Source organism: Podarcis filfolensis, assembly GCF_964270895.1.
Source record: "Podarcis filfolensis genome assembly, chromosome: 6".
NCBI lineage: Eukaryota > Metazoa > Chordata > Lepidosauria > Squamata > Lacertidae > Podarcis > Podarcis filfolensis.
Genome location: NC_139609.1, coordinates 47661895 through 47689825, shown reverse-complemented (window position 1 = coordinate 47689825; position 27931 = coordinate 47661895). Strand labels below are relative to the sequence as shown.

The 27931-nt window shown below is 41.9% G+C and overlaps 1 protein-coding gene and 1 long non-coding RNA gene across 3 annotated transcripts; one reads left to right on the top strand and one right to left on the bottom strand.

Moving 5' to 3' along the window:
• Positions 1-38: 38 nt before the first annotated feature.
• LOC310764963 (uncharacterized protein) lies at positions 39-24325 on the bottom strand. Of its 2 annotated transcripts, none has more exons than XM_083619346.1 (3): positions 24250-24325; positions 22586-23356; positions 39-1631 (listed from the first exon to the last, which is right to left on the bottom strand). In XM_083619346.1, exons 2-3 carry the CDS (start codon positions 22974-22976, stop codon positions 1450-1452), a joined length of 573 nt encoding a protein of 190 aa, XP_083475472.1. In that variant the 5' UTR covers positions 22977-23356; positions 24250-24325; the 3' UTR covers positions 39-1449. The 2 variants fall into 2 exon arrangements, with proteins under 2 accessions (XP_083475472.1, XP_083475471.1); XM_083619345.1 differs by lacking the exon at positions 24250-24325 and adding an exon at positions 23698-24104.
• LOC310764964 lies at positions 1550-8317 on the top strand. Its single transcript, XR_014549387.1, has 3 exons — positions 1550-1658; positions 2034-2103; positions 8252-8317. It is a non-coding gene; the product is annotated as an uncharacterized lncRNA (long non-coding RNA).
• Positions 24326-27931: the final 3606 nt, after the last annotated feature.

The following is a 27931-nucleotide window of genomic DNA, read 5'->3' as shown; positions in this document are numbered from 1 at the left end:
ATGCAGAAGGTCCCAGGTTCAATCCCTGGTGTCTCCAGGCAAAGCTTGGAGAGATTCCTGCCTGAGACCCTGGAGAGTCACTGCCAGTTATTGGTAGACAGAAGTGAGCTTAATGGACCAATGGTATTGACTTCCTATGTTCCAGTGTAATACAAGACTGGCTTGCAATGCTACCATTCTCTCTTTGCAGGCAGTCAGAGAGAGGTTAGCTAGGGAAATCAAGCAAAGACATGGCCTCCTTGCATCTGTGCCCATTTTATACCACCAGGCTGATCCTGGTGGAGAACACAGTGGAAACAGATGTTCCGCCCCTGCCCATTTGTTTTGTGCCTCCCTGCTTCAGTGCTTCAGGAAACAGAAACATCTGTACGACGGGGAGAAGCAGCAATGAAAAATAAAGGCTGAGAATGCAAATGGAGTGTGTGCAGGGCCGCGGCTGCTTCTAATTTTTAGAAGACAAGACAGAAGAGTCAATCATTTCTGAGGCTGAGCAATTTTCAAAATCTTGTTTTTTACTATTGCACTAAAAAAAATTTAAACAGGAAGTGGAAACCTATAGAAACAAAGAAAAAAAGCCCAAATTGTTCCACAGAGAAGATGGTGCTAATATGTGTGTCCAGGCACACATTGTTCCGCTAAAAAAAAAAGGGCAGACATTAAACTAACCAGAAGGCGGATTAACAGCAAAAATTAGAAAGGTGGTGCATATATTTTGCACTTTTGCACTTTGTGAGGCTTCATTTGAAATTGGCAATGCTTTCCGCATCTGTGGATAATGTCTCCTTTTCTGCCTGGCAACAGAGTCTCCATGCTTGTTTCAGAGTCCTCATGTTTATCTCCGTCTAAGCCTCCTTGTGCTGAAGGTTGCCAGCTTCAGACGCAGAGCAGGCCTTTGAGCCTTTAATATTTGTGCAGTGGCGGTGGCAGGAATTAACCAAAGAAGCAGGATCGCTCATTGCAGTGCTGTGGTAGCAAGAAATGCTATCCTCAGGATCAAATACTTCTGCTGAATACTCTGCATAGCCTCTTCCCAAGGAGAATGCCACCCAAAAGGGAAAGCAGATCTTACACAACACTATGGGATCAGAAAAACCATGGCTTGTCTTGCAGATTCGCTCCTTATTATGCTTCCCATGGGATTTCTGGAAGTCTGTGTGGAGTGTTTCAAAAAGCTGCGACCCTCTGTTTATATATAAAGTTGCAGTGTTTGTTGGTATAGAGCTGCTTCGTGCTAGCTTGTTGCACTGGTCATTGGATGCTCCCAAAGGAAGGGACATTGCGCACTCCAGTATTCGTACAAGGTTGCCAAGAATTGAGAATGTAGCCCTCATCAAAGTTGCAAAGTCATTTTGAGGGTGGGGAGAAAGTACCTTTTAAAAAAGGGGAGCCCTTCCCTTTCTACCTGTCACCCTCTCAGCACTCTCTGCATATATCCAGGGACCAGCTTGTTCATATCTGCTGGGGTAGATGACAAGAAGAAGGTTCGCTGATGGAAATCACCACATCCTGGGGCTGGGACTCCTGGTGATTGTGCGTCCCCCGAATCTCGCCCATCTCATTCACGTTATTGCTGATGCAGTTCACGTCGCTCTTGTTGTTGTTGTCATCAGCGTTGGGACCAAACATCCAGTCTGCAATCAGAACAACAAAATGTAGGAGTAAGTGCTGGCAATGAAAACGGGAAGGGGAGCGAGAGGCTGGTATGGTTGATGTGTAGGAGGAGGAGCTTATTCAGGGTTTGCTTTCTATTTAGCAATCTACCTGAAAAAGGGTATTTATGTGGAGAACCTTAAGTTTGGGGGCTGAATGTGGCCCTGCAGGCCTTTCTATCTGGCCCTTGGAATCCCCCCTAAACCACACACCCTCTCCTCAGACCATGTCTTTAACTGGCCCTGTTCCAAGTGCTTTTTGCCTGGTTGTAATCAGTCCTTGAACTCTAATAATGCATCTTGATTGTCTGGATGGAGGACTCTCTCTCTCTCTCTCTCTCTCTGGTGTTTCTAATTATATTCTCTCAACAACTTCCCTTCTAGGTAGGTTAGGCTAAGAGCGTGACTGGCCTAAAAGTCTCCAATGAAGCTTCATGATGGAACAGGGATTTGGGTGAGTATGCCTGGTTCAACTGTGGCATTTTATACCAGTTTGGATATCTATATGTCCTGAAGCTGTTTCACATAGCTAATTGCTTCCCAGGTATTCTAATGTCACACAGTTTCTTGTATTAGTTATTCTGCATCTGTATCCAACGAAGTAGGATGAGTTTATTGTGGTGCTGCTGGTGTTGCTTTCTGGGTCACAGCCACCGTCAACAGCCTTCCAGTAATGATTTTGGTATTGCTATTATTACTTTAAGAAACACCTAGGGAAGGATAAATTTCCATCCATCAAAGAGGTGTCTTTTAATAATTTGCCTGAGGACAGGGGACTTGAATAAAATAGATATGCTGATAAATGGAAGAAATTAATAGGTATATTATTAAAATGAAAAGAAGGACACTTTACTAACCTAGCACTGAATTGTTTGGTTCCCAAATGTTCACTTTCTCATGGTTGTCTCAGGGCTCCTGTTTCCTTTCTACATGGAGACCTTTATCAAACAGTGTTTGCCTCATAAAAATAAGCAACCATTTTGCAATCCCTAATGCAGTTCATGGAATACAAGATACACATTGTTTTAACAGAAGATGTTGCCAGCTTCTTCTGTTGGGAGTGCATTTCAGACCACAAAGCAGTGTGGTCATAGTCAGCAGCCATAAATATTCAGATGCAGTGAGGGAGTTTTGTATCACTAGTGACTGTAGCAACAGTACTAGATATTGCAACAGATACAGCTGGTGTTACATTGCAGCTGTAAGGGAGGGTGTTCACACACAAAAATGCCTCTCAGTACCCCTTGTGGTGGCATAGCACCCACAAAGGTCTTACTACTCTGCACTAAGTGGAGTTCTTATAACTCCCCTCTTTCATTACCGAAGGAAAGTGTTTGTATGGCCATTGAACAAAAATAGCCCCACTAGTGTTCCGTGGTCTCTGGTGACATGGCACTTGGTTTCAAATATGTAGGTCAAAGACAAGTCTACTCTGGAGATAATTACCTGTCTGGGCTCACCCCCCCCCCCACTTTCCTAGGGGGCTTACAGCTACTGTAATCTCCACAAGCAAGAATGTATTGGAATCTCTTCCCTAATTAAACATCCCTGGGGATTTTGAATCCCTGGATCCCTAAGCATCTCCCATCACTCAGCATTTATTCAGCCCGTCAGTCCTCAGATACTTCTCGGCTGTCTGAGAAAGAGAAAATCTACTCTTCAGCTTCACAAGGAAAGACTGTGGAATGCAAATGAAAGTGAACTGTTAATTCCCAGGGGAAATAAAACCAAATTAGATCTGTCAGAAGAGACTTGCCACTTGAAGTGTTCCTTGCTGGGAAGTAGCCTAATATTTAGCAGTGCTGGAATGCAGCCTATGTGCTTGCCGGAAGTCACAGAGCGATCATGCGGCTGCACCAAGGTCCTGCTTGTGGGCTCTCCCTGGGCATCTGATTGGCCACAGTGAGAACAGGATGCTGGACTAGACAGAGTTTCTTATGTCCTTAAAGCATTGTGTCCAGTGGATTTGTGCCCACTGACACCAAAAACAGAAATAAATGATGCTGCAGACATGGAACTATGGTGTTTGTTTTCTATATAACTTGCATGGTGCCCATTGGTCAGGAGTGACTCAGCCAGAGAGGCTGAGAAGGCAATGGGGTGCTAAAATTTGAAATTGAAAAATTGAAAAGGATAGACCAGCAGCCAACAGCATAGTAAGGCTGCACTGCTTGCTTGACCTCCATCCGGCTGAGTCACTGCAGCATACCAAGATGTAGAGGGGGAAGGAGCACTGGTGGAGCCGATGCATTTGCACCGCATTGATCTCAAAACCGCTGAGCCCCTCCCTCTCTCTTACAGCAGCAACTCAGCCAGATGGAGGTTGGTGAGCGATTTAGCCCCACCATGCTATCCACTGCTGGAGTAGGCAATAAGGAAGGGAAGGACATTAACAGTCAAAATGAGAAAACAGTATCCTGGTCCTGATCATTCACAAAATGACTTGTGGTGCTGCTCACCATATAATAACTTTAACCTGCTATAGCAAATCCAATGAAGAGTCTTGTGGTACTTTAAAGACTGACAGACTTATGGCATAAGCTTTCATGGACTAGGCTCTGTCACATCAGATGCAGAGTTTTAACTTTGGAGGAGGGAGCAGAAACCTGAAGACTGCCAACTCTAATACAGGTTATTTGTGCACACTAAAAAATATATTTTGAAAAGGCATCTCCAGAATCTCCCCCAAAGGCAAAATAGAGGCAATGATTTACCAAGAAGAAGTACCAAAAAAGAAAGACTGTTGAGTAAACAGGAACAAAGATAACATATGTATTACTGATATAAAGCTTACGTTATCTGTTTTCTTCCATATATACTTAGCCGGACCTTAAGCTGGACCTCCAGGTTCTCCACTAGGGAGATGGCCTTTTTGGTGGTGGTGCCTCAGTCACAGAATGCCTTCCTTGATGACACTTTGTATTTTTTTTATTTAAGCAATTTCTATATCACTTAGCTACAATAGTTACTAAGCAATATACAATAGAGAGCAATACATTAATATCTCCAGGCCTTTTAGTACCATGTTTAGTTCTTGAGACAGATTATTTTAGGGATGTGGCTTTTAGAATGGTTTTATGTTGAACAGGCTGGTTTTTATTGTTAGGATATTTCCGTTCCACCTTAAGAAGGGAGCAGGTTGTTGTGTCACAGCCTGCGTATTTCCTGTTCACAGGATGTTTCTGTTTTTGTATATAGCTTTTGTTTCCTCTCTCTGTGCCTGAACATCGAAGCAGGCAGTCATGTTTTTTTCTTTGTTCTGACCAACGCTGAATAAAGTTGTAAATAATGCTCTCCTGAGTGCATCTTTCACTGTGCGAACTCTGCTGATAGAGCGTGCACCAGTCCTTGGAATGTGGAAAGCTATTTCTGAGGCTTGTGTCGCTAATTGACTGATACTGCGTTTCTACGGGAGATCGATGGATCGTCCGGAATCGACATGGGGGCATGATGGCCTTTGTCTCCCTGGCAGTATCCCAACATTTATGTGGGTATTATAGTGAAGTTAAGTGTTCTAACTTGGTTGATACTGTCTGAATTTTGGGCAAATTGCCCAGAGGATGTTGTTAATGGCCAATCAATGTCAAAAATACATATATAAAAGGGAAGTGACTGTTGCAGAACAGCCTACTGAGAAAGACAAAACCCATGGAAGAGATGAGAAAATGGTTAAGGATCTCAGTTCAGTTTGCATTTTAATGTGAACCTACTTAATTTGCACTTCCCGAAATAATGCATGAACCAAAACACAGCCATCCTTCAAAATCCATAAATCTCAAGATTTTATTATGCTGTTCTTCAGCTGACAAATGTGTACAAAAAACAGTGTCATATTAAAGGATGGTGTGCATAAAAAGACACATCTCAGTGAAAATAATATACAAAAAAATCATTATATTAGGGAAAATTGCTTGAAAGTGGTTGTATATTAGGTGAAATTGCTTACAACAATGTTTGTATGTGCACCAAAATACTGACAAATTTTCATGAGAACTTTTTTTTAAAAAGAAACAAACAAATAGTAAACAGATATGGGCATGTAGAGAACTGAACTTAAGACCAGGGAAGTGAGAAATGGAGAGAAACTGAAAATGTCAAATTTGATGACCACTAAAAAAAGCAGCTGAATTATTGTTAGGATGTAGACAGAAGAGATGGAGAGAGCTCTGGAGTGAGCATGGCAGTTCCCAATAAGGAAACGGTCTCCAGCCAGTGCCCTGAAGTGCCAATGCCAAAAGCAGGAATATTTCAGTCTGCTCCTTGAAGATAAGGCACCAATTTAGAAAAGGCTCCCGAGAGGCAGAAATGTAGACTTGGTAATAGATTCTAAGTGACAAGATGCAGAATGTCTCTCAGCCACAAAGGCAGGCATATTAAGGATTCCATATCCATGCACTCTGATTGAAAACACACACAAACCAAACAGTTCTGTCTGTAAAAAATGTTGCTTTTCTCTTTGTAGTTTGCATTTCACTCTAGATGTAATTCAGTGACACTTCACTCTGGGAGACCCTGTTAGCAAACTGTACCATATCGTGCAGCTGATCTAGGTTCCACAAAAAAGGCTCCCACAATAAATGGAAAAATTACACACACACACACACACACACACAACATAGCAATAACGAAATAGTAATAACAGAGATTAATGATATATGGTTTATTATTGTTTATGTTTTGAATTAGATATATTTGGGGGCACCATTTTTTTAAAAAAACAGTTTAGGGACTCTAGAGGTCTTAATCCAACTCTGCTTATATGCAACCATCCTCGCACATCCTCCCACACTAAATCTTTCTTGCAGAGGCTGTATATGCTAGGAAGATGCCTACTTAATTTCTGAAGCGAATATGGAGAAGAATGCAACATTAATCATATGCTCCAATGGTCCTATATACCAGGGACCGTTTCTATTTTTCAAAAGGGTCTCAGGATTCGTCCATACATTCACTTGCACTATGCCTAGAACGCATGGGTCTGAGTGGGTTTCCCCTTGCCCCACTCCTTTCCAAGGGAAAACCCTCTCTTTAGCGATAGATTGGAACAAATGGCAATCTGGGGAAATCCCAAATTGCTGTTTGCTCTTACTGAGCACTAAAGAGCAGTTTTGCCCAGGAAAAGCAGCAGGGAAAGCCCTCAGGTAAACCACTCTGCCAGATGTCCCCCCCCCCACTTTTGGCGATACTTTATTAAGATGTTGTTAGTGCAAAATGTGATACATTCAGCCTCCCTCCCCAGAATCCCTGGAAGTTAAATATCACACATGTTTTATCTAGTACAAATGTATGTATATACATGGCATGAACACCAAGGCTGCGTGCAGGGCACAGCCTGTGTACAAGAGAGGGAGGGAGGGAGAGGGAGAGGGAGAGGGAGGCGGGGAGAGATAGAGAGATAGAGAGAGAGATAGGGATAGGGGGTGGTATGGCAGTTTTATATTCAGTGCTCATTAAAACACAATCGCAAGGCTGTATGGTTCCAATTGTCTGGGTATAAGTATAGCAGAGTCAGGGCACCTCAGCAGTTATGAAAATAGAAGACCGTGGCTGATAAAAAAAATCTCAGCTAATGAAGTAGAGCTGAGATTATTAGCATGCGGCCACAAACAATGAAACCTGTCTGTTTTAGAAAGACACATATTCTAAGTAGATCATTTAATAGATATCACTTCCGTTAATGCATTGGGTAGAGGTAGGGTTGTCAAGATTTATTATGGCCAAAGCTTCTATGCTTTTAGCAGATATCACATAGAAATTTAGCAGGTAAAGTCCCCCACACCGCCGGGCATGGAGATGAAATTATGACAAAATTTTTACCCACTAAATCTCAGCCCACAATAAGAGAAAAGGTGTCTGTGTGGAGGGTGGTGGTGGTTAGAAATAGACTAGCAACATGATTTCCCACCATAGAAGCCTACTCCTAGGGGCTGAGCTCCCTTTGCTCATCCCCAATAAAATATTAGAGGGGGCCATGCCCACCAAGTTGATGGACATTGCCATGATGTGTGTGAGCCACGTCTTGTGATCGATGGGGCAGGGCTTACCTGGGCCCCCCAAATATATTATTCAAGTTGGCACCCCTGTTTCCCACTGCGTCCTACTCATATCTCCCAAACTGAATTAAGGACTCTTTCCTTCTAAACAAGATTTTATTATTTTCACTCTCTGTCCTATCAATGAACACTGGCAATTGTATTTTTTCCCTCTGTTTTCAGAACACCTTTCAGTTCAACAACTGAAATCCTCTGGGGAGTCTGGTTTAGCTTCTGCCTTCCAAACAATTGGTTTATTGTAGCAAAAGTCTTGCCCTTTGAAGTGGAGTGTTGTGGAGACAATTCTCTGCATATTTACTCAAAGATAAGTCCCACTTAGTTCGGCTTACTCCCAGGAAAGGGTGGGCAAAATGGCAGCCTTAGGGCAGAGGACATATTTCAGTGAAATAATGCTTTGTATGTTATATGGGTTCAATCATTGACACCTCTAGTTGGTTTTTTTAAGATGTAAGGCTGTACACACAGTAACTTGTTTGTAGCACAAAAATGTAATTTTTTCTCAATCTGGAATAATTCATTCTCATCCTCAACATGCTGCTTTCAATCTAGATGGATTCTAGATCCTGCTGTCAGCAAGAGTAGTTCTGGTTACGCGATACACGTTTGAATGTCCTCCCCTTGATTTGGTTATCCATACAATTTCTTCCCTGCATGCCCCAAGAGAAGGACGAAGGAAGTAGAGACTGCAATATGACTCACACAACCTCATTGGGCAGGCTTAGATATATACACTCCATTGCTGAGACCGCCTTCATTTGTTTTCAGCTGTTTTCAAATGGACACACTCCAGAGTAATGGAGAATCAACGCGCAATGAGCTTTTACTTTTGGAATGAAACCAGTTTCTCAAGAAAAGCTTAAAAAATACAGTGGTGCCTCGCAAGACGAAATTAATTCGTTCCACGAGTCTTTTCGTCTTGCGCGGTTTTTCGTCTTGCGAAGCACGGTCCGTCGCAACTGCACCTCTTCAAGCGGCTTTAAGAAAAAAGGAAACAAACTCGCAAGACGTTTTCGTCTTGCGAAGCAAGCCCATAGGGAAAATCGTCTTGCGAAGCAACTCAAAAAACGAAAAACTCTTTCGTCTTGTGAGTTTTTCGTCTTCCGAGGCATGCTTCTTGCGAGGTACCACTGTAAAATAAATTGAAGTAACTCTAGGTTGTGGGTATGGACTATGCTTTTTTTTCCTTTTTAAAGTAACCATTTGCCATTGATTCTAAAATAAAATGTTTTGTGCATGCAGCCTTAGCAGCATGACAAGGGAAGATCTCTGCCTGATGTTCAGGAGAACCGCTGCCAGGTCAAAAATGCAGTTTTAAGTTGATGGCCCAATCACTGATTGTATTCAAATATTGACTTGCAAAGAGAGCATCTGCTGCAGCAGGGATGGGGAACTAGACCCCATCAGCCCCAGCCAGCATGGCCAATGATGCAGGGTGCTGGGAGCTGTAGTTCAACCAACACCTGGAGGACCACAGTTTCTGCTTCAGGGAAGGATGATCACCTGTTGCATGTTAATGCCAAGGTTTCGGCTCAAAAAGTCTTTAGGATGATGCCGTTCTCAGCCATCCCTGAGTGCTGTCCACCCTGCTTCTTCCTACTCTGCCCCACCAAATCTGTGAAATGGCCCAACTGCCGTTGCCAGCCCAGCAGCCTTTGCAATGGCCTTAGCTGTTGCTCCTTCAGCAGTGAAGTTGAGGCTGAATTCCTGTGCAAGCGTATTGATCTTATGAGCCACTGTGTCAGTGTAGCAGCTCATAGGATTAGCCTGCTAAAACGGATTAGTTACTCTTTATCACTCCTCCAAACATCCTCTATTACGCACAGTCCAACTGGGGAAAGGGTGGACTCCCCCCACTGTTTCAATTCCGGCCGATGAGCGGAGTGGTGATTCTAATCAGTGTTTGTGTTTGTAATTATAGTATAGATGGAATTGAGGTGTGTGGAGGGGAGGTGTGGAATTGAAAGGGTGGCTGCTGCTAGTTCTTTGGGATTAATTAATCTAGGGTCGAAGAGTGTTATCCTGAGAATGAATAAGCCCTGAAATATAATGCCAATTGAAGTAACTCCCATCTGTAGCTGCTCTCAGCTGACCTCGTTCAGCTCACTGCTCAAGATTAAAAGCTTCTCATGTCTGGAAGAACTCCAGGAAATGGGCATGGGGGGGGTAACTGTGAGCCTGTTGGACCCAGTGCACTTAAAAAGAGATCACTATGGCATTTGGTCAATCTTTTAAACAAGATATTGACACTTCTTCCTGACTTTTCCATAAGACTCTTTTAGCATTGGCTGCATCGTAAGCATGCAGGCTAAAGGAAAGCCCTGCTGAACTCAGGTGGTGAGATAGGAAATCCCAGGAAATATACTGAGATTGCACTGTACAAATGCAGTTTATTGTACATAAAGCTGGTGGCACCCTGGGTTGCTTTCGGGGGAAAGATGGGAAATTAATTTAATAAATAATATGTATGCCACTGTTTCTAACCCTGATTGGACAAAACTAACAAGGTAGGGTGTCTGGAAAAACCCCCAAACAACCATGCAGTTGTGTTCTGTTTACTGATACTGAGCATTTTTAGCGCTCCCCTGTCATGTTTTCAAACCTTTATCTAGTCATGAGGGCTAGATACTTTCTGGCCCTGGGTGCAATCTTAAATCCACTAAAATTGCCAGCAAAAATATTCTGCCAGTTAGACACTTTCTTACTGGCTAATCTATGCCTCCTTCCCTGCGGCAGTCTGCAGTAGAACCTCTTGGCTTTAGACTGTTCTGAGCTGTTATATCTCCCTGTTTCTTGCTTCCAAAAGGAACAGGAAGTGATGTGGGAGGATGAGTGTTACCATAATGAGATTGCAGATACTATTAAGGTTCATTGACGTCAGTGGCCAAATGTCATTGGGAGCAGGTGGGTTATACCGTGATGGGAGATAATTCATGACCTGAGAAGGCACAAAGATAGGCCCAGAGGTGTGTAATAAAGACATTGGACTAGGTTTAATTCAAAAGTTCTTGCATAAGGAAACTTGCATAAGGATTTTCCAGAATCAGAGGGACCAGAATGTAATTCTGTGCAGCTGCGCAAACTACCTTTATGGGGTGAAGATAACACAGTGCTAGTTTTTCAGTAAGGCTCTTCCTTCCTACAGTTGAAGAAAATTGACCTAGATGCCCAGCGACTATTTGTAAAGTCCTTGTGCTACTCTGGCATAAGATGCACATCATACAATGAATACTTTTTATTTTAAATGGAGGAGGATTTTCACATGTTGAAGACAAGTCAACAGAACTGAACATTCTTTGTATGTTCAGTGTATGTACATTTTAATGCAAAACATTAAAATGTTTCACAGATTCCATTAAGGCAAGCATGGCCAAACTTGGCCCTCCAGCTGTTTTGGAACTACAACTCCCAATATCCCTAGCTAACAGGACCAGTGGTCAGGGATGATGGGAATTGTAGTCCCAAAACAGCTGGAGGGCCAAGTTTGGCCATGCCTGCATTAAGGCAATTACCTTCCCGGTGGGAAGGTAAACGGCATTTCCGTGCGCTGCTCTGGTTGGCCAGAAGCGGTTTAGTCATGCTGGCCACATGACCTGGAAGCTGTACGCCAGCTCCCTCAGCCAGTAAAGCGAGATGAGCACTGCAACCCCAGAGTCGGCCACGACTAGACCTAATGGTCAGGGGTCCCTTTACCTTTACCTTTAACTAAACAGGAGGCTATGGTTTAGAAGGTAAGAGAGTTTTATGAGTGAAGAAAGTAATGGCAGACTATCTCCAGTGTAAGAAAGCGTCTTGGTATCTTCTAAGCAACAGGAAGATAACACAGACAGAGGCATAGGACCACAAATGTAAATTTAGTCTCTTGCTCAAGCAATGTCTGCAGGGTGACCCAGCCATATTTATTTGGATAGCCGTAGTCATTACGGTGAAGTCCAAGCTGGCCTGACCATGATGGCCATTGAAATATCTTTTTTATCAAATTTGGAGAGCAATTATGGGGGTGACATTTTTGAACTGACCTTGTCTAAAATACAACACTCATTGTCTAAGCCTCCTGCAACAGCAAGGATCTCAAATATGCTGATAACAACATTTTGCACATTGTTCCTGGAGCAATTGCATTAGGCCTGTGTGGAGAAGCAGGTTGCAGAATAGGTTGCCCTGGGTAAACCTCATTAGTGGGTTGCTGACAATGTAGCACAACAACAAGAAGCAGGACCACACCTCAGTGTTGCTGGATCAGAAGCCAAAAAGTCCGTACAGAGAATAAGACAATTTCCCAGTCACTTGTCGCAACAAATAAAATGCCACATGTTCAAAACTGGTTGAAGTTTTGAAATTCAGATTTAAAATTTGTATCTGAAGCCATGTGCACACCCCTGGGGTCTTATCAGTTTCCATGCTAGAAACATATAGTGGACTGGAGATCACAACAACACCATGTCTGATTTCATTGGATTTGAATCTGCACAACATCTGCAGGAAGACAGTGAATGGTCGACCACAGAAGGATGTGAATTGCTATTACTGTGGTTGCCAAGGACAGAAGCATATTCCTCTGCATTCCCAAATGTTTCCATAGCACTTTGGATCAAGAGATTTCCATTTTGCTTGCAAAAAAGAGCTAGCACAGAAGCTCCGGCAATTGCCTTGTAAGCCTTGCAGACTGTGGGCACGCCTTGCAAACCGAAATTCAGTCTGATTTCGGTATAAACAGTGCACTACAGCAGACCAGGGGGGAATTATATAACGGAAGCCTTTTCTAATTCCAAAGTAAATAACAGGATGGCTTACTTCTTCACAGGCTAATCTGCAAGATGGTTTCCGTGGGGATTATTTTGGGACCTTCTAGATTTAATATGTCACTTATCCGCAGGGAGAGGTAATTAGGATGTTGCTAGCTAGTACTTAAGGAGATGCTGTTAGGATTTTTCTCTATGAGCAAGGAGAGCAAAGGTACCCTTAAGACTTGTTAGCACCCAAGGCCTTATATCCAGGCACAGGGCTGAGGTCTTTATTAGGGAGATCAGAGAAAGCTCTTCCTTTGGGAAAGCTTAGGTTTCCAGACAAAGCATATATCAGGCAACTGTCATCTATTTCTACAAATTTAGTGCGGAGGCTATACAACACCACTGTCAAGTGGTTGTTATTGTGCATATGCCGCTGCAGCTTCTCATAACTTTTCTTTCCCCCTCCCAAGTCTTGATTTTTTGGAAAGCCAATTTGTTGCACTATTTCGCTGTTGCTATTTATCACAATGTACCCACTTTCTGTGCAGTGACTAATGAAGGTGCACTCTTCTTGTGCAGTGGCCGTATGCTGGCATCTATCCAAATATTGGAGAGATAGGTGCAGAAATGCAGATGTCTGAAAGTGACCTTAGATGTTGTAATAGTAATAAAAGTGTTAACTGCCCTCTCCTGCTATGGTAACCTTTGGTGGCTATTGCTTTTGAGTTTCTGCCATGCTTTGCCTTTGTTACAAACCAACAATATTTTAACCGAGCAATACTTGACAACAGCCAGTGGAAGCAGGATTCAGCAGTTATGAATCCTATGGGTTTTATACACGCTGCAATTTTGCCTGTTCCAGTAGAAAGGAGTCAAAAACCACTGCATCTGTAAAAAGAAAATTGTATAACCCTCCTATGAGATTAAGAACGTTATAAGATCTGCAGCAAGCAACCAAATCCACAACTGAGATCCAGCTCACCACCATAGACTTCTCCCTCTATTGCTCCCCACCCGCTGGTATTTAGTGGCCTCTTGAGGTGTTCACAGGGTGTTCACAGATTACCATACATTCAAGCAGTGTAAAATCTGTACTTGTGTACACAATAGTTGAGCTGATTACTCATGCAGTTATTCACATGCAACATTCACATGCAACATGGTCTGTGTTCACAACAGCTGAGCTATACAAATCAACAAGCTGTTGATTCTTTCACATAAACACCTCTACAGGAATAGTGTTTGTGCCTCTGTTCAGTTGCAACAAGTGAACAAATCTACAGTCATGATAGGTGAGGGCCCCAGAGGGATGAAAAACAGCAGGGAAATTTGAAATAAATAAGCATGGTAAGGTTGAGCAGATAAAATTATCCACTTTCAAAACATTAGGAGTCATCCAGTGAAACTGGTTCTAAACAGAGAAAAGAACATTCTTCTTCATTTCATGCACAATCAACCTGTGAAATTAATTGGCACAAGCTTGGATTGCTTTCTTAAGAAAGAAAATGTGCATAGTTGGTCTATCAGCCCCAATGATCAGCATCTGTAGCAAAATGAAGAAGAGGGAATCATATCCTATTTTTGAGGTTCCCAGAAGCAGCCTGTCTAGTGGCCTTGGGAGGGAGCATGCTGGGCAATGAACTTTTGTAGTGGCACACTTGGGAGTGCCACTGCATGACAGTCCACACAGCTACACACCCACACCATGTGCCCAAAGAGGCTGCTGTGCTGACTGACTGACTGACTGACACACACACACACACACACACACACACACACACACACACACCCAGTACATGCCATACTACCTGATTTTTAGGATCAACACACCCTCTGCCAATGCTGACCTGCCAATGCTGCCTCTAAATGCCTTGATGCTTCTTCTGAAAACCTTTCTGTGCATTTAAAGTTTAATAAATTCACAAATATGAGAGGTCATGGCTGAAGCCTGTCTCAGAGTTATACCCAGGCCTTGATCCCATATATGTAGGTGCTGATAGTGGTTCCTCAAGGGCAAGAGGCCTTCACATGCTCAAACTGACACTTTTTGAGTGAGCCTCCACTTTTTTCACCTGGTGAGCTTTGCCTCAAATTAAGTCTGGGGTATACATTTGGAAAAAACGAAGGTACAGATCATATTACTGACTGAGCGAAGGCCAAAGCAAGCCATAAAAAGCTAACAATTATTATTATTTAGTTAGTTAGTTTCTATACCACCCTATACCCAAAGGTCTCAGCGTGGTTCACATACATAAAAGGATCACATACATACATAAAATCAAAATACAAACAACCCAATAAACAACCCCCAGCTTGAAATCCTTTTTCCTTTTATGAGTCCTTTCTTTCATGACTTGAAACTGATGGCAGCTGCCCCTTATGCTCTTGAAGAGCACATTTTAAAAATCAGCTGTGACAGCTCATGTGGGAAATGTCCTCCTGACGAGCAAGGCCAGGAGTCCTGTAATTGTTTAACAAATGACTTTATCAAAGTGGCAGGTAAGGAAATAATCCACTTCTTTTTGCAGGTACTGTCACAACCTTAGCCAAAAAGTAGGCTTGCCAGGAAAATTTCCTGATGTGTCCTGGTTTCCTGGTGTAAAAATGGCATTGGGGGGAATTTTGCCGAATCTGCAAAATGCCAGTGGGAAGAAAGCTCAACAGCTTTGTGGGTGTCAGGATTTTTACTCTACAAAAAGTGGCCTTGCTGGAACTTTGAAAGAGCTGGGGACAGGCATTAATTTTGAATATCGAATCTGAAGAATGTGACTTCACCTAACTTCAAGGCTTCAACTCTACTGAAAATCCTGGAAAAGATTTGGGACTTTTCCTTGTTCTAATCCAGGGGTAGGCAACTGAAGGCCCATGAGCCAGATGCGGCCCAATCGCCTTCTCAATCAGGCCCACGGACGGTCCGGGAATCAGTGTGTTTTTACATGAGTAGAATGTGTCCTTTTATTTAAAATGCATCTCTGGGTTATTTGTGGAGCATAGGAATTCGTTAATTTTTTCCCCTTCAAAATATAGTCCGGCCCACCACATGGTCTGAGGGACGGTGGACCGGCCCACGGCTGAAAAAGGTAGCTGACCCCTGTTCTAATGAGTGAGTCCAACATGAGAGGCAAGGAGGAGGACAGGCTTTCTGTATATTTCACAGAGTTTTATTCTGATCTGCTGATTTATTTTTTTTAAAAACCAAGTTAGTCTTGGCCATTAATTTCAATGGATCTACTCTGAGTAGGCTAGCATTGGCTACAACCCACAGCTGTGCAGAAGCAGAGTTGCTTTTCCAGCTTGTCATGCAGGGATGATCTAAGCCAATGTGGCAAGTTTGGTCAGTTATTCAATAGATACACTGATTTATTAGTAGCAATTATTAATTTATATTTATTAAATTTGTATTCCTCCTTTCCTCCAAGGAGTTCAATATTGTGTACATGGTTCTCCAACTCCACATCTTATCCCCACAATAGAGGAGACTGTGACTGGCTCAAGGTCACCCAATGAGCTTTAGGATTGAGTGGGGATTTGAATTTTGGTCTCCCAGCTCCTAGGGGAGGCACCATTTGCAATTTCCACAGTGCCACTGATGTAGTGTCACTCTGGATCACTGTAGAAAATTTAAATGGTGGTGTCATTGGACTATTTGCTCCCACTGCTGTCACCAGGTAAGCCCACTGAGCAGGGCTTCTCACTGATGTGTGCTTTACCAAGGTTCTCCTCAAATCCACACAGGAAAGGGTGTGAGAAAAGAAAGGCCCAGGGTGATAATTAAACTGCTTAAGAAAAGAAAGCTCATCTGATCAAAGAGAAGTCATCCAAGTTCTTTGAAATGTAGGGGAATTTTCTCAGGAAAGCATTTGTCCCTCAATTAGTGTATACTTTTGGAGAGCATCCATTTTCATTGCTTAATTGCTTAACATTATCGGGGGTTAATGGGGGCCTAACTTAATTGGCAGCCATTCACAAAACTATCCAGCCACTTCTAGTCTCACACTGTAAATATGTACAAATTGACATTGCAAAAAAATTCCAGCATTGCCGCTAGTTGTATCTATTACGCACATATAAATAATATTCAGATATGCTAAATGGAGAAATAAAATGGTTCTGTTACCTCCTTGGCTCATGGTTCACTTCAAGAATGGTCCACAGTGTTGAATTGGACTCCCACTCTGTTGTTGATATTTTAAGGGAAATTGCAACATCAATGGCAGTGTAAAATAAAACCATACATGGTTAGAATGTTTGGGAGAGCAGCGTCCAAAACTCCGCTAAGCCACAAAGTTCACTGGGTGACCTTGGGCCAGTCACCATTCTTTAGTCTAACCTACCTCTCAGGCTTGTTGTGAAGATGAAATAGGGAGGAGGAGAACCATGTACACCAGCTTGTAAGATAAAAGTGGTATATAAATGTAATAACTTAAATAAATAAATAAAAGTGGCTAGAGATGTGTTACAGTATTCTTCCTCTCTCATAAATCCAGATTAGAATGACTGCAAATTCATTCATACGCCACTTAAATCAGCTATCAGTTGCTTTCAGAAGTTCTATATACAGTTCTAATTTCACTCACTTAAAGAAAATGTTTCTTATGCAAAAGAGAAGCCTAAAACATGGTGTTTGGAGATAAGGCAGAAAAAGAACAATCCAGCAAGGAGGCCAATGAGAAACTGGATTTATTATTGCTATTAGGAGGGGTTGTTCATTTAGTTATACATTTCTTACGAAACATGGCCAAGTTTTTGAGCATTTGTAGCTGGATATAAACCGAATGCCATGTCTATACTGGCTGTTGGATGAAGAAGACAGGGACAGTGTTTACAGGTTAAATTAGTTTTTCAGTAATGGTTCTCCTGCTTTGCTTTGCATATTCTTTGTGCTTCATTCAGCTGGACAGAATTTCCTGCTTATGGTTCTGCTTTCTCTTTTGTATGCAGTCATATTCCCTAGATCAGCTGTATTGTTATCCAAATTCACTGTTGCAAGACAAACTTTTGTTTTCAGTCTGCAGGTGCAAATGCATTCTGAAAGCTCTGTCATCTGTGGAAGGTAGGAAACCATGCTGTGATGAACTCCCTACCGCTTTAGGATTTCTCAAAGTACGGGAACAACATTGCCTGAATTTCTTCAGCATAACACAAATATTTTGAATATTTTCAATCAAGGTTCATTCAAAAATAAGGCAAATCGCTTTCATATTTCCCCCACGGAATTTATGGATAATCCAAACAAGCTTCTGAAAGAAGGTCTCAGAGCAACAGACTGTCAACATATCAACAGTTCAGACCATGTGTGAATTGTCTACCTGGGTGTAGGGTAGGGTTGTTCAGGTTAGCAGCCTCTGAGTGTTCCTGCATAGATCACTGCTCCTGCCAGCACTGCATTTCACCAAGTATGCTTGCTTCAAGAAGTTTGTGAACATTCTGGGAGGTCAGATTTAGTCAGAGCAACCATACTTCATGTGGTTCATACCTAGAACATTGTACCATGATCTCTAATGGACCACCTTTGATGGCTGTTCAGAGTTTGTATGTGTTTCGGGATGCTCCATCCTGTCTTCCTCTAGACAAGGATGGGTGACAGACGCAGACAATAGTAGTGTGGGAAGTCATCCCACCACATGACTTCTTATCAATGTTACTGGAGAGTAACATATTGGCTGCCATACTAAATACACAACTAGGAAGCAGGCCCCATTATACACAGAGTAACTGATGTATTAGTAGGCACAACTAGGATGGTAATGATAATGTAATTGCCTCATGCCAGTGCCTAGAAGCCAATGCTATTCAGAGCCCCGGTCCAGATCCATTTTACAGCAAACAGTCCCTAGAACAGAGATGGGGAATCTGTGGCTCTCCAGATGTTGGATTCCAATTCCCTGGCTATTGGCCACACTGATGGGTGATGGAGCCCAATAACACCTGGAGGTCCACAATGCCCTCGTCTCCGCTCTAGAGCAGGCATAGGCAAACTCCGGCTCTCCAGATGTTTAGGACTACAATTCCCATCATCTCTAGCTAACAGGACCAGTGGTCAGGGATGGTGGGAATTGTAGTCCCAAACATCTGGAGAGCCGGAGTTTGCCTATGCCTGCTCTAGAGCTTTAGCCAGAATTAATCTGTGAGGGACAGGTTCCTCAAATCTAGCAAACAGTTGGGCTTCAGAGTTTGCTGGCAACGCTAGGCACCTTCTGGTGTGTTTTTGAAATGAACCGATCAAAATGTCCTGATGCTTTTTAATGAGAGGTGTCCTTTTATTTGCCCACCTCACAGGGAATATTATCCTATTCTGCATTCATTTTTAAAAATGAATCCAATCTCACTCTGCTCACTCCCTGTTGGCAAAATAAAAAAATACAACTTTTTCAACCTTCATCCCTTTCCATAAGTCAGAGACACATTATAAAAGGTTTTATATCCCCTCAAAAGTGACTTTTCTCAAGGCTACGATGTCACTTGGACTCCCTTTGAATTTTCAATCTGAATAAATTGAGTAACCTTGAAAATGGAAAGAAGCTGGCTCACCTCATTTGTTGAGAGATGTTCACTGTAAAGAGCAAAGCAGTATGTTTTAACATTATATAAGAACCTGTGCATACAGGTATATTACCTGCCATCTGACTGAAATACATTTATTTAGCAAAGTCTAATGATCTATAAACTCACAATGTATTTATTTATGCCTAAATCCAAAACAAAACAAAAACCCAGACACGTTGTAGCCTTCTAGATACTGGTGCATGCTTTAGCAACACAATTTAGAAACAGCATTAGGCGCAAAGCTCAAATTCTAAGAGGGCCTTTGTGATGCAGAAGGTCTCAGGTTCAATCCTTAGCATATCCACTTAAAAGGATTTCAGGTAATACACTTGGAAAAGACCCCAGCCTGATACTGTCAAGAACTCCTGCCAGTCACAACAGACAACGTTGCATTTGCTCAGAGTTGGGGAATCTGCAGCCATTCGGATGGTGTTGGATTCCAACTCCCATTAGTCTCAGGAAGCATGGACAGTGGTGGGATTCAACAGTATCTGAATGGCCACAGGTTCCCCACCACTGGGTTAGATGGGTGAATAGTCTGACTCTGATAAGGCAGCTTCATATGCTCATATACGGTAGGCATCAATTGGCTAAAAGGCGGGGGCAGGGTGTTTGGGCTGGCACTTGTAGGTCCTCTACCTTCCATCTCATAATCAGTACACTGATTAAATGGGAATTAATTATAGGGAAAGGCTGCATGACTGAAAACGACCTAACTATGGCAACTGTGTGAAAAGAATTCAGATCGAACTGAGAGTTGCTTCCCACTCCCCTTTCACCTTCGGTCTGATCCCAGAAGTCGTTTTATGCAAACTCATTCAAATGAAGATCCCTCTTGGGAGGAAGGGAAAATGATGACTCACCTGACAATGTTAACAAACATCATCTCCCTCTCCCTCCTTGGAGAATTCTGTAATTTGGAGCATATAAATACGAGTAATGCATGTACTGCCTGCTAAGGAGATGTAAGCAGGAGCGTGTGCTTTAGCAGACTTGAGGTGCCCCTGAAACTCATTTCCATTTTCTATTTGCATGAGGTGAAAGCAGGTACAAATTTTTGTTCTGATCATAAATAAAAGATTTTGAGTTCTAAAACTCACTCTTTAGCAGAGCTATTATTTCTGACAAGATGAAGGATGTATCTGTGAGCCCAGTGAAATGAATCAGATTTGGAGAACAGTTGCCATCTCTCAGCAATGAGGGAGTACCTGGGAAGACCTAGAAAAATGGAATGAAGCAAGAGCACTCTCTCCCTCTCTCTCATTCATATACAAGCGCACACACTTTGAGTGGTTCCATTATAGATCAAATAAAATCAGTGTGGATTGTTCCTGTTGTGGATTACACCTAATAATACGGATGAATGTGATTAAAATTAAGCATGTTCTGAAGCCTTTTGCCAGAGTTACATCAATAATTATGATAATCACCATCAACATAGCATAGCTTATTTGGAAATAATCTAAATTCCCATTTCATTAATATGGAAAGTACATACATATCTTGGCACCTGATCAAGGTCACACAATGTCAGCAGGTCTCCTGGGAATCCTGTCAGGTAAGATTCCCCTTACATTGTTCCCAGTCTAGTATATGTTTGTGTTTTTGCAGAATTAGAGTCTTGCACTACAAGCCTTGCAGATGTCCATCTGTGTTTGCACAGTGAATATTATGCCCATCTGATTCTGAAAACAATGTGTGTGGTTTTTTAAATGCGTACACATATATGTACATGTTAATCATTCATAATAAAATGAGACATGGCTGTAACACGCTTTATACAATTTGACCTACAACTTATCTATACTTACTTGGAAGTAGGCACTGCTGAACTCAATGGAAATTACTTCTGAGTAAATGTGCATTGACTTGTCCTGCTCATTTCTTCCTCTTTACTGATTTAGCAGATTTATATCTGTCCAACAATCCATACATACTGTAGGTGTTAACTAGTCAAGGCTTAAAATGTTCAGAATAAGCAAACTGAGGAACTAATGTAGTTTGAATGTGACAGGACTGAGCAAGATTATTGAAAGCTCTTTTAAAACATATTATAAACACTGCAATCCTATACACACTTCCCTGAGAGTAAATCTCACTGAAAAGAGGGGAACATATTTCTAAGTAAGCATGCTTAGGATTACATTGCACAGTAGATGTTTTGGATCCTTTGAAAACAGAATCTTGATATTTTGATTCCTCTAACTCCAGCACATATGGCAGTAATGTTTCATGTTAATACTCCTTTCTGGAATATTAATTGTAAACAATCAAGCACACACACACACACACACACACACACACACACACACACACTTACTGATATGAGTGACTATATGAATAGCTACCATGCATTATATTGCCCCATAAGTCAATTAATCAGCATCTAGGAAAGCAAGAAACCCAGTTAAAGATTGTAGTCCTATATTTTACAATGGATCAAAGAAACAAGGTTCCTGCTCCAGAGGATTTGCTGTCTAAAATATTATTCTGATGGTGAAACCTGATTAGGCTTTGGAATTCTGTATTGACCAGAAGTTGTGTGTCAGCTCAATCACAAATTATGAAGGATTCACTTTGATTCTACAAATGCTCCAAATGTGGCAGTTCAAAGTTTGAACATTACTATAGTACCTGGTCTTCATTTGCATAATCCAGACCTGTATGCTGCACCATTAAAAAGGTTAAGGTTCTTTCAGCTAGATGGCAAGCCAGGGATAAAAATTCTGTAGCAAAAGCAGGAAAAATAATAATGGAAACCATTTGGGATGAACAGAGCATGCTACATGGGAGTACATGGTGAGATATAAAAACAATGCAAAGTTTTAAATGATCTACCTTTCAATAAAGGGAGCATTAATTGTTTCTAACATTATGGATCATTGTTACTTAGCCACATTACTTTGCTGTAGTAGTTTTATTTAACAAGGCAGTACATATTAGATCCAAATCCAAACAGAGCAGAATAAAAAACTTGAATCAACACCACCCTGTTCTGAATTAGAGTCTTTTCTGGTGTTTTCTCATGTAACACCTAAAGTACCTTTGAGCATCTCTCATGGTGCCAGCACACATTTAATTAAGAAAAGAAAAGAGTAATTTTAAAACTGTACGTTATAAGTGTTTTAAGGTTGTTAGCACATCAGGGCAGGGACCCGCCCATATTTTTAAGTCACTTTGTTAAATACTATGTACATCAATGGCACAACGTAAAACAACAACAAACAACTCAAATGAATGCTTATGTTGTAATTCTACACACACTTATTTGGGAGTAAATCTAACTGAATCCAATGGAGCTTCTTTATGAGTAGACAGGTATTGTTAGGCTGCAATTCTAACTTCCTGATATTAGTGGGGTGGCGGGTAGGATGACATATATGAACTTATCCTCCACCAGCAGAGAGGAGCATCACTGGCGGTAGTGGTGTGAGCTCTGCCAGTCTCTAGAACCCAGTTAGGATTATTCTGCCCATCAACACTGGAATTACTGATATGTTGGGGGGGGGGAGGGGAGAGAGTAGAAACCAATTCCAGCATTCCATTTGAAAATGGACATTGTCACCAATGCTACACACGGTATATAAAAACGTGTTCCTCCAACACTCACCTATCAAATCATGGACAAGATCCTTGATGAGATGCCCAACAATGGCATACGCTACTGCCACCACCACAAGTGCTGCCATAAGAAGGTAGAGCACAGCTTTGGGCAAAGGGATTGCATCCCGAGGAAGGGGTTTGTACTCCTTGTAAAGCTGGTCATTGTCTGAATATGAGTATTGGAAAAGGTGGTCCAGGCCAGTGGTAAAGTTACTGGAATTCATGGACTGGCTGTTGGACAAATAGCTGCCTTGATCAGGATCCTGCAGAACACTCACCACAGAGCTGGTGGTGGCTTCCACTTGCTGCACCAAGTTGAGAGTCTTGTTGACACTGGGGAGGATCTGGGAGAGAAATGTGCTCCAATCTTTTATTGCACTGATGTTGCAAATGATCATAATGGCAAAGGAGGAAAATGGATTTTCACAAACCCGGGAGCAGTTCAATGCACTTTTTTTCCTTTATATGTAAACCATCCCTACAGGTAAAAAAACAGAAATCAGTCTGTCCAAGAGCGACTTGCCATTCAAACTTCACATGATTGTCTATGTGGATCCAATGGCGTCACATTATCCTTAAAGCGTAAAAGGTATAAATCCAAATTCTAAAACAAGGAATAGTTCCTGGAAGAGAAGCAGATTTGCCCTTTCCACTTGTCATTGATATTTTCCAGACAACTCTTCCTGGTGCTAAATGGGAAAAGATAAAGTGATACAAGCTGGCTGCTGGCTTCACTCATCTGGACAGAAAATATGGAGTCCAGTATCTCAGGATACACCTACAAGAGAAAGGAAACACAAGCACAAATAAACAGAGCTGTGTTAAATGAGGCTTATTTTTCAGTTGCTTACTGTTTGTTTAGTAGCCTCAGTGTGTCAGGGGCTGTACTAAACAGCGACCTTCCGAGGACTGAGCTGGTCACAGTCATTTCTGCAAGACAGAGAAGAGTCTGCACGCACCACTGCCCAAACTAAAGGACAAAGCGCACTAGTTTGGGTCATCATCGCCAGCATCTAACACAGACGAGCCAGGAAGGCTTTCAATAACTTTTTGAAACCCGAGAATACCCCGCTCCCCAACCTTTCCTTCATAGGTCAGCGGGACGAAACATTAACAAACCTAAGGCAGGGTCGACTCGAAGGACGCCTCGTTGCCACCCACAGGGAATCTCTCTTGAGGTTTGCTTGGAGAGGGAGGAAAAAGAGAAAAAGAAACAACCGACTGCCTCGATTCACTCTCCTCAACTGCCAGACGCCCACAGATTGACCTATGTAGTGGTGCTGTCTAGAGAGAGAGTCTGGACTCGTCTGTTTCTCCCCACCTGTAGTTTTTTCCTCTCTCTCTCTCTCTCTCTCTGCCTCTCACGCCAAGCGGCTCTCGTCGCGGAGGAGCTGGCCGAGGTGCTGAACGCTTCCCTCTGAGATTAATAGAGCCGCCGAGGGAGCTCTGATGATGTCGAAAGACTTAAACCCCGCCGTTATACTTAAATCGGGGGAGGGGAAGATAAGAATGAGACAGTGACATATGATCAGCTCTCTCTCTCTCCCTCTCTCTCTCTCTCTCTCTCTGCCTTTGCTGTTCCCTCCCCTTTCTTCTAATCCCTGCACAAACTCTTTCCGTGCCAAAACATGGGGACTGTATTTGCAAATACAGCAAGAAGTTGGATCTCACCTCCGCTACCAATCCATGTTCAAGGATGCCCAACATTAATGCCTGCGAGTGACTTAATTCCCCCTAGCAAAGCAAAGACTATCTAGCTCCTTGTCCTGAAGGAAGGGAAAAAATACCACGTGATTTTCAAACCCTTCACCAATGAGCTATGGGCTCTTAGGAGAAATTGTAGGGGGTGGGAGGGGGAGACACAGCAACTCTGTACATATCTATTATTTACTGTGTGAAACTCAGTAGTGCTAAACTTCTGGTTCCAAGCATTGATAAAGTTGGGCTGCAAATGATTCTACTCAGCAAGTATAGAAGTCTTTAGAATGATACAAGCACTTAAAGAAGCTCTAGCTCATTATTCCTTACAACTATCCTGTAAGGTAGACCAGTACTATTATAAGGAATGAGTGAGAGAACTGTTTAAGGTCTTTCCTCCCACATTCATAGCCAAGCCTATTGTTTAACCAAGGAGAAGCTTCAAAAGGTAAAGCACACACGCACCCCAAACACAAAACACCAGTTTTAGAAGAGCTAACTCCTCCTCACAATCGAAACAAGCTCTGCAACAAAAAGTGTTACCTTTTGCAGAGTGGTGCTTGTATAATTATGTGGCAATCCTATACACACTTACCTAGGAATAAATCCCTTGGAATTCTGTAGGTCTTATATCTGAGCAGACATGTGTACAATTACACTGTAAGAAGAGAGGGTGAATCACAGCAAAAGTATTTCTATTGTATTTTCAAAATCTTTTATATCTTAGCATTTTAAGTTTGAACTTTGCAATAGACAATCCATGCAAAACTGGTGGAAACGCAACAAGACCTCCCCTGTTGATGGCTGTGTGTGGGCAGGTTCATGCTGGAGGAAACACCTTTTCAGATACCCTTGTCCCAAATTGTTTATCCAGCACCCTGAACTTGTCTGAGAAGGTAATTAGAAGTCGATATGATGCCAGAATGGTACAGTCAAAAATCCACACTCCTGCCAACAACCTTGCAGCTACATTTTGCACCACCTGAAGCTTTCTGACACTTTTCAAGGGCGACCCAACATAGAGTGTGTTACAATCCTGAGGTTTCTGTTCATTCCACTTTATTGGATATAGGTGAGTATGCTACACACACAAAAAGGTCTAAAAATATAAACTATCTTAGCATTAGCAGGTACACACATAATTAGGAAGTCTTCATTCACAAAGGAGATTTTGCCCTGCTAATCCTGCCAAATTCTTACCCTACTGAAGGGTTGGCCATGTTAGTTCTATGTAGCTTTGAGCATCAGGACAGGGTATTCATACTTTTAAAGGATGAAGGCATCATTGCTTTTGGAGATCTTTTGGTTGCTGCCGTTGCATCCTACACTATTCTGCCCATTATATTCAGTGGACTTTGGGTTGTGTGCTTTATCCTCACCTTTTGAAGCAGGCCTTCATTTCCTGAAATCTTGAGCCTAGTTTATCCAATCAGTGGAGGAAAATAAAAGCAAATGAAATGCATTTAAAGAGGGATATGAAACTGTCATGGATTTCAAAGAATTTGCAGCAATGTAAATATTACTTTTACCCCAAATCCTATTCTAACAAATCACATAATTCTCCAGAAAGTTTGCAATTTATTCAAAACTTCACAGGTAAGTGAATAGCTAGATCTAGCTGAATGTAACACTTATCCTTTTAAAAATGCATTGGTGATTACTTACCTAGCACTAGTTAATTTACATGATTTTATGTTTACTATTCAGAACTACTGCTGGAAAAACACTGAGTTTCTCCTACAAGAGAATTAGCAGGCCATTTTCATTTCTCCTCTTGCAAATGCAACATACAGGAAGAGCTAGCCCAATTATTCATTGCATGCACCTATCTCCATCTCCTGTAAAAAGGACAAAATCTTTATAATCAGAATATTTTCCATTTCATTAAAGGAGTGGGGTGACAGTATTGGAAGAAAAAGATTTGTTCCATTAAAACTTTCCTGGATTACTCAAAATCATAGCTCGCATTTTTGCTTCAGTCAAGGGGAAGATTAACAGGGATATGGTAACTGATTTTGATAAATCATTTTAAATAAAAATAATCATAACTGCAATTCTGCCCAATGCCTCTTGACAGAGGAACTGATTACAGAGGCAAACATATTTTCAGGATTAGTTGCTTTTCCAAATGCAGTTGGAGAAACTAAGCTTGAGACTGCAGAAATGGAAAATGAAGCAATATTTATGGGGGTGATTTCAGCATGTGGAAATAAACTTATTTTATTTATTTATTTGTGTGTGTGTGTGTGTGTTTATTTGTTTTAAAAAACAACAATCTGGTGTCTTGCACTTAACTTTCTGTAAACCCAGGAAGTTTATGATAAAATACAGAACTATCAACAGTTCTTAAGAGCACCTACTGGCTTTTATCTCACCAGGGCTAGTTAATGACCCAACAAAGAGGTGTTTTTGTTGGCAGCTGGGTATTCCAGGGATGTTCCATGAGTGCCAGCTGAACCAAGCACTTTAGTGAAGTTTGCTTATTACACTGCAGGATAATGAGTATCTGTATACTGTTCCTGCAACTCTTTTTGGAGAAGACAACAGTGAAAGAAATACACTTGTGTAGTCAGCACCAGCATTGCTTGATATCTGTTGGTAGCTACTCCAAGGACCCATTTTTGAGATACCCAGCACTACTGCAATCCCATTTAGACATGTGTACAGAAGCCTAGTATGGGAGCCTAGTATATTGGTAGCAGTATCTTGGAGGAAGGAGGAAATATGAGACATAACCTCAGCACTGTACAATCATCATAATGATTTATGGGTTTATTTTAACACTATCAGAAACATGAGGGGCATTATTGCAGGGCATGCAAATTCTCCCAGACAGCCAAGCGTATAGTTCCCAGGTCTCTCGATTCTGAACAATAAGCACTGCCAAGAAGGATAGGAGTTACAATCATAAATTACTTCTTTCCTTACTCTTGCAATTTTATTTTGAGATAACTATCTGTCCACCCAGGTGAAAGCTGTCCCTTCAATAGATGGAATTGTTCTTCAAGCTCACCTCTGTTTTCACACGCCTGTCTTCAATGCCATCCACTCTGGCCAGCTAACCTTCTGAAAAAGGTTTCCTTTGCCTTTTGTACACCAGGATGAGATAAGCTTTGGGCCTGGCCAAGGTGAAATTGGTACCAGAGACCTCATTGTTGCTGCTTTGATTTTAATTGTGGGAGGCAGCAGCCCCAGACAGCAAATTGGAACCAGCTGCATTGTCTCTGCACATAAAAGCTTTTGGCTCTATAGCAAAAAGCTGATGAGGGAGTATGTGCTAGGGAGAATGGACTGCCAGATATGTGAATAAGGTTGCCACCTTTCTATAGCTATATATTCAACAGCTTTGCGACAGGTAGAAATTTGATTGTTTGGAGGTGGGGCAAAGCTTCTCAGCATAGGTGTCAACTTTTCCCTTTTCTTGTGAGGAATCCTGTTCGGAATAAGGGAATTTCCCTTAAAAAAAGGGAAATGTTGACAGCTATGCTTCTCAGCATGGTGATGCTATGACTGGGAAGCTTATTGATTAATCAGTTGCATTCATACCCTATGTTTTCTCCAATGCATATGGTTCTCCTCTTCATTTTACCCTCACAACTCTGTGAGAGAATGACTGGCCTAAGTGAGCTTCACAGTCAAGTGGGGATTTGAACCC